Genomic DNA, 7,507 nt, shown 5'->3' on the forward strand with positions numbered 1-7,507 from the left:
CCAGGCTGGAAACATCCTTCCCCCCAGTCCCGATACCCCGTTCTTCCCTCTCTCTGGTCCTTGCCCTTTCCCTTCGGGTCCTGGGGGGCGCTGCGGGCGGTGACGGCTCCTAACCTTCGAGGCCCAGCGCAGCCGTGGGGCGCGCGGCAGGCGGGGAGCTGGGTGAGCGCGCCCCGCAGGGGTCTCCTCGGCCCTTACAAGGAGTCGGCGGCGCTCGGGGCGGCCCCGCCCGCCGGCACCCCCCGCCCTGGCCCCTCCTCCCCGCCGGGTCTGGCGGGGCCGCGGGAACGCCGCCCGCTGGGCGCCGGGCCCGGGAAGCGGACGCCGACGCCGCCGGGCCCGCGAGTGCCAGGGGGCCCGCCACTCGCTCCCGAGGCCCCGACGGGCTGGCACGCTGCTCGGGGCCCTGAGGCGGGACCCGCGTCTCTCTCCGCAGCGTCGCCATGGCCTCGGTGTTCGGGAAGCCCCGCGCGGGCGGCGGGCCGCAGAGCGCGCCCCTCGAGGTCAACTTGGCCATTCTGGGGCGCCGCGGGGCGGGCAAGTCCGGTGAGTGGGGTGCGGGCGGAAGGGAAGGGGTTCTGCGGGTACGGGAGACACGGGGAGCGGTGGAGAGAAGCGGGAGCTCGGGGTGTGCAGGCAGGCTCTCCCACTGTCTTTAGGGGCTTTCTGCGCCCAGGTGAGCTGGCTGAGACACCGTGATTTTCCTCTTTGCCTCAGTTTCTCTGTTGCTTGGTTCTCCCTCTTGTTTTGTTTCCAGCTCCTCCGTGTCTCAGCTGTCTTGGGTTCCTGGCCTGTCTGTCCCTCTGTGTCTCCCCACTGACTGTGTCCTCCTTGTCTGTGATCCCAGCTGTCTCCTCTCGTGTCTCCGGTCCCCTGCTGGTCTCCTCCGTGCCCTGTACCACCCTGTATCTCCTCCTCCCGGCCAGCAGACAGCCCCAAAGGGATCTGTGAGGCACTGATTCCCAGCCCCGTGCCCCTATTAGCTTAGTCGCAGGGGTGAAGGGGCCCCAGACTCCTGAAGGGAGGTGATACTGACTTTGGGGATTTCCCAGGGGGAGAGTGCCACTCCCCACTCCCCACCTCAGTGCCCTAGAATTCTGGAACAAAGTGTGAATTCTTTTCAAATGTATTTGTTTCAAGCCAGACCCTTCTCCTGACTTTCTGGAAACACGTTGGACTGTAATCTCAGGTGCCTTGGACTGAGCCTGCTGGGGTCCAGCCCTGGTTGGATCCAGGGATTCCCTCGGGAGGATGGCGTTGATGAACAAAGCTCTTGGATTTCTACTTAGGCCATTTCTAGCAACACTGAACAGCCTTCATCACTTCTGGTAGCTATCACCCAGCTGGAGCTCAGGTGGTAGGGGTGTCACTGTAGGCAAAGATCCAGAAAAAGGATCTTTGCCTTAGCCACTCTCAGTCCCAGGCAGCTGAAGGTGGGAGGGCAAGGGGGCTCTTCCACTGTCAGTTTTCCAGTTACAGCCATTAGTGAATGGCCATCATGGACTCCGCTATGAGTTTCCTTCTTTGAGAGTCACCGGGGGCCTCCTTTCCACTTTTAAAGCCAGCCCCCTGACTCAGAGTGGGGATTCTGAATCATGCTGTCCTACAGAAAAGACTTCCCCTCGTCCCTTAGAAAATCAAACTGTTATCTGCAGCTCAGTCACTGGTACATTAGCCAGTGACTACATGAATGAAGGAATTTAAATGTTAAAATATGTGTTCCCTGGATAATTAGTTTGCAAACTGACACTGTTAGGAATCCTGGGATAGAATTTTAAGGATTTTCTTTAAAATATTGTGCTTCTTTTTAAGAGTCCAGTATAGTAGTGGGCTGGTTCTTGGCTTTACGTGGCTAAAGTGAAATAGCTCAGTCGTGTCCGACTCTTTGCAACCCCATGGACTGTAGCCTACCAGGCTCCTCCCTCCATGGGATTTTCCAGGCAAGAATACTGAAGTGGGTTGCCATTTCCTTCTCCAGGAGATCTTCTCGACCCAGGGTTTGAACCCGGGTCTCCCGCATTGTAGGCAGACGCTTTACCATCTGAGCCACCAGGGAAGTCCAGGTGGCTAAAGTTCTGAACAAAATCAGTCTTGTGAATGCATTCCACCTGGAACCACTTCCCTGGGTTTTAAGTTCTGTGAGACTTGCATGATAAGTGTGGAGGCCTTAGAGGCGAGACTTGAGGACTAAGGACTAGAGTGTGTGTACTTGGGACTCAGAGGGTTCCTAACCCTCCCAGAGATTACCCACTGATCAGCTCAACTTGTACTCTCTCTTTCGCTTATAGCCAAGACTGGGATAAATGCCCCCATACTTCAGAATCTCTGTGCCTCATCTCTGAAGGGGATGTCTCTCTTCAGTTTCAGTCTCACTAGGCTGACCCTATGGTAACTGGTTGCATGGGTCCAGACCCCTTAATTAGGGTCTTCATAAACACAAACACCCCTTAGACTTGCCTCTCATTTCTTTTCTTGCTGTCTCCCCCCCCCCGCAAAATGCAACTGGGAGGGACGTGTTCCCCATATTTCTGGTTTCATCTGAGCCTCTCAAACCAGCTCCCCAGCCACATTCCCCAAGAGAGCAAAGGGGTTACATCACCTAGAAAAGTCTTCTCTAAAATGAGAGGAGCAGCCTCCAGTGTCCAGCAGCCAGACACAATGGGGATACTAAGCCAACTTCTTTCTACTTCTTGCAGCCCTGACCGTGAAGTTTCTGACCAGGAGGTTTATCAGCGAATATGACCCCAACTTAGGTAAGGACCCACCCACTCCTCCCCGTTCCTCTGGCTGTGTCCCATTGGACTCTCCCCTGCACACCCACATACACTGTGGTAGGTCCAGGCCTGACCAGAACCACGCATCTGGGGGCCAAGGGGAGGAGCCATCAGCATAACACAGGCCATGGGCAAAGTATTTTAGGTTCCAGCAATGTACCCTTCTACAGCACACCCCAGATGGCTTAGGGGTTAACCCAATTAAGAGAACTGAGAGAAGTTGATTTGCCCTAAAATATTAGGTATGATGAGACTTGAAAAAAAAAAAAAATCAAACATTGCAGAACATCCACCTCCATGAAGTGTTATTCTTCCAGATCGTCATTCAGTGTACTTTTCCAGATAAGCTGGACATTTGGAAAATTCCCTAGTGATACTGGGTTCTAAACCAGTTTTTTAACCACACAAGAAAACTAGTCTTGTTTGCTGGCTCTCTCATGGTATATTGGGAAAAGGGATGCCCTGGTGTCAATCAGAACTGAGTTTGAATCCTGGCTCTGTCACTTACTGGCTGTGCACCTTTGAAGCAGTCACCTAACCTCTCTGAACTTTTGTTTCCTTATCTGTAAAATGGGCATAAAAATAGCTATCTCAGAGAATTACTGTGAGGATTGAAGAAATAACATATGTAAAAGATCTAGCCTAAGGCTTGACCCACAGGAGACACTAAATGCATATTTTCTTCTCCTTCCTTCTTCCTTCTCAGATGGCTTCCCGTCTGTGGTGGCTGAGATTCGCCCAAGTTAATCAAATCAGTGTTTCTGAAAATTAATTTTAGCAGCAGAATGCTTTCCTCAAGTAACTGCTTAATGGACCCCCAATATCTAAATAAATACAGAATTTTATTAGTATAAACATAATTTAAAGCTCACATTTATAGCATTTCTTATGGTCAACTTTCCACAGAGAAAAATGGGATGTCTGGATGCTCTCTGCTTTTTGGAAATGGGGACTGCAGTCTTAGATTATTTTCCCCATTCATGAGAATTGAATAAGCTTTTGTGGAACCCCCAAAGGCCCTCTGAGGAAATCCAAGGCTCTGGGAGGACCCTTGGGGTCCCACAGTGAAGCAGCACCCACGGCAGGCCTTTGATGGAATGTCCCTGTGACACCAAAAGGAAAGAGCTCTTTAGCCCCTAGGTGTCCATCAGCCCCTCAGTCCAGGCTGGGATATTTAATCCCAGTGTCAGACCAGGAAGGGGACGTCATGGCTATTTGGTCCAATGGCTTTTAGAATTTATTCCTTAATCAGCAGAATCTCTTCTTTCAAGGAGGTCTTACACAAAGCCCTAGGGTGTCAAACAGAGAAAGCAAAAGGGGTCCCTGGCTAAGTCAGGAGTGCAGGGCAGGCAACTCGCTGACAGTCCCTAAGGGGTGGAGGGGGGTGGTGTTGGGAGAGGCCAGACTTGAAGTTGGTCACTGAGGGGAGTGGGAGGGAGAAAAGTCACACAGCAGGGATGTCTGGGAAGGAAAAATGGAGATCCCCAAGGACAGTGCCTCAGAAGACAGATTCTGGCTGCCTCAATATAAGTATGGGGCATACTTATAACTGTTAGCTGTTTATCTGAAATTCAAATTTAACTGGTCATCTTGTATTTTATTTGACAACCCACCTCCAGTGTCTCTCCTTCCTGTCCCCCAATTCATACACTTCAGGCAGGGTACCACCAGGGGCGCCTAGTACAGTGGTAGTTTGAGCCTCCTGATTGAGCAATTTTGGAGTTCTGAGCGGGTGGAGGAATTTGAAGTCAGACGGCTGAGGGGGCGGCAGCTGCGCAGTGGTTAGTCACCTCAGCCTTTGGTCTCTTACCCCGCCCTCAGAGCTTCTGAGCTGGAGAGACAGCCGGACGCTCTCCTGTCAGCCATTGGGAGGCCAGCGCTGCTCCTTGGGGCGCCTGTCCACTGTCTAAACATTCCAACCACTATCCCATGGCTAGTTCCAGCAACAGCGGGGGCTCTCTGACCAGATCCTCTTCTGTGCAGAAAGGTCTGAGCATCTAAGGGAGAGGTAGCCATGTGGAGATGTAAAACCACCCTTTCATCCTCTGGAGAAGGAAATGGCAACCCACTCCAGTACTCTTGCCTGGAGAATCCCATGGGGGGAGGAGCCTGGTAGGGATCGAAAAGTCGGACACGACTGAGCAACGTCACTTCACGTCACTTCACTTCTAAGAGCTTGAGCCCAAAGAAGCCTTTTGGGGGTGGAGACCTCCAGCTTGGAGTGCAGTGTAGGCACAACATGCTGCTGCTGCTAAGTCACTTCAGTTGTGTCCGACTCTGTGCGACCCCATAGACGGCAGCCCATCAGGCTCCCCCGTCCCTGGGATTCTCCAGGCAAGAACACTGGAGTGGGTTGCCATTTCCTTCTCCAATGCATGGAAGTGAAAAGTGAAAGTGAAGTCGCTCAGTCGTGTCTGACTCTTAACAACCCTATGGACTGCAGCCTACCAGGCTCCTCTGTCCGTGGGATTCTTCAGGCAAGAATACTGGAGTGGGTTGTCATTCCCTTCTCCAGGGGATCTTCCTGACCCAGGAATCAAACTAGGTCTCCCGCTTTGCAGGCAGATTCTTTACCATTTGAGCCACCAGAGAAGTCCAGACCTCCTATTATTATCCCCATTTTACAGGTAAAGAAACTGAGGCAGAGAGGGCTTAGTGTTTTGCCTAAGATCATGGAGAACTTCAGGTGTGAAGGAAGATAAGACACCGCTCCAGTTGTCCTCCATTAAGGGTAGCCTTATGCTATTGAGGACTTCCCAGGTGGCTCAGTATGTAAAGAGATATGGGTTTGATTCCTGGGTTGGGAAGATCCCCTGGAGGAGGACATGGCAACCCACTCCAGTATCCTTGCCTAGAGAATCCCCATGGACAGAGAAACCTGGCAGGCTACAGTCCAGACTGAGCATGCATGAGTGGTATGCTACCGAGGGCCTGAAGTCAGAAGCCTGTGGGATCTCTGAGCCTCAGTTTTCCCATCTGGAAGATAGGACTAATAGACTGTGCTCTGTGTGTGAGCTGTGCCTTGTTATGGGTTGGGAGCTACTGGAACCAAGAGATTCAGTGCCTGTGTGCCTGTGCTGAGTACTCCAGGAAGGGATCAGGGTCTCCAGAACACCCTCTTCTCACAGAGGGACTGGGGGAATCTTAGCTGGTTCGCCTAGGGCAGAATGACAGCTTCTTACCTCTCTTCCCCCACAACCTGCTCCAATAAGGATACAGGTACCATTTCGGAAGCATCATCCTATACTTACTCTGACAACAGCTCCTTTGGTGGTGCTTTAAAAATTATTAGTGTAAATGAGAGAAAAACACTTTGGGGAAAGAAACTTCTCTCAGCATTAAAGTCCTCAGAAATTCATTTAGAACTAGGAGTTGTGCTGTGTGCTCAGTCACTTCAGTCGTGTCGGACTTTGTGACCCCTTGGACTGTAGCTCACCAGGCTCCTCTATCCATGGGATTCTCCAGGCAAGAACACTGGAGTGGATTGCCATTTCCTTCTCCAGGGGAATCTTCCCGACTTAGGGATTGAAGCCTTGTCGCTTATGTGGCTTATTTCTCCTGCAGTGGCAGGCAGGTTCTTTACCACTAGTGCCACCTGGGGAGCCCTAGGAGTTATGAAGTCCCTATTTATTAAGGGACTCCAGAATGTCCCGAGGGCAGGGAATTTGTGACAGGAAGGCAGGACGTGACTACATCTTGAAAAGGAGCCCCTACCGCACCCCCAGCCCCTGGAGTCACCTCACTTGCAAGGGAGCGAGGGAGCTGGGTGAGATGATCTCATGACCTCTGAGCCTTCTGCACTCCCCCACGTATGTTCCACAGTTGCGGTTGGATGGGCAGCTTCTGCTCTGCTCAGTCAGAGCTGGAGGACTGGCGGGTCCACTGAACAGAGGGCGTGAGAGGGTCTCACCGTGGAGCCCTGAGTTCACGTTCTTTCTGGTAGGGTGCTGCGTGCCTGTGACCAAGTTCTCTCCTCTGGGTCTCAGCTCCTTGTCATCTCTCTTCAGCAGAGCTAACAGGAATCTCAGAAGGCTATCGTGTTGTACAGGGCTACAGTAGACCAAGCCTGGGCTAATATTTCCCCCCAGGCTGGGCACAGCAACGGTGCCTCCTTGGGCCCAGGACTTGGGAAGCACCTAAAAGGCATGCATCAGACAACTCTGGCAGGAAAATAAAGACAAATCTGAACGAGACGTAGGCATCCACTCTTCTTGCACCAAATATAGTTAAACATTTGGGGCATATTTTCCATTAGATTTTTTTTTTTTTGTCTTTGAATAAGAGCGGCTATTTATCCAAGTCCCCACAGCAGGCTGGGGATGGGAGCTGTCTGCGATTTCTGCTGGCTGCTAGTGGGCCTGGCGTGTGTCCAGGCCTGGCTTGTCTGCCAGTGACCCTCAGAGAGAAGTGTTTGTGAATTCCGCCAGAGTTGGGGGGGGACTATTCTCACAGTGGATTCTGCCAGCAAGGCAGAGAGGACCCCAGTTCTGCCCAGAGGGTTCTTCTTTGGGGTCATCTGGGGGCCCAGGGCCCCCCCAGGGAAAGGTGAGGGCCAAGTGCACCCCACATGTGGGCCAGTGGCACAGGGGAAATTTGGGGGTGGGGAGAGCAATTGTCTGTGACACTGAGGTCCTCTTTGCAGGCCCGGCCACTTGACTCTTTCTCAGGTTTGAGGTCATGAGAACTTTGGGGAAAAAAAAAAAAAAAACAAATTTGAAATCCAAATAAGATCA

General features: G+C 52.2%; 1 protein-coding gene across 1 annotated transcript in view; it reads left to right on the plus strand.

Moving 5' to 3' along the window:
* The first annotated feature begins 346 nt into the window (after positions 1-346).
* Positions 347-7,507, plus strand: part of RASL12 (RAS-like, family 12) — a 15,628-nt gene continuing 8,467 nt past the window's right edge. Inside the window, exons 1-2 of the mRNA XM_010834565.1 lie at positions 347-546; positions 2,697-2,753. Of these exons, the coding sequence (XP_010832867.1) occupies positions 444-546; positions 2,697-2,753 (160 nt within the window). The 5' untranslated portion in view covers positions 347-443. The remainder of the gene's footprint in view (positions 547-2,696; positions 2,754-7,507) is intronic.

The sequence above is a fragment of the Bison bison genome, unplaced genomic scaffold (genome assembly GCF_000754665.1).
Source record: "Bison bison bison isolate TAMUID 2011002044 unplaced genomic scaffold, Bison_UMD1.0 scf7180017864034, whole genome shotgun sequence".
Lineage (NCBI taxonomy): Eukaryota > Metazoa > Chordata > Mammalia > Artiodactyla > Bovidae > Bison > Bison bison.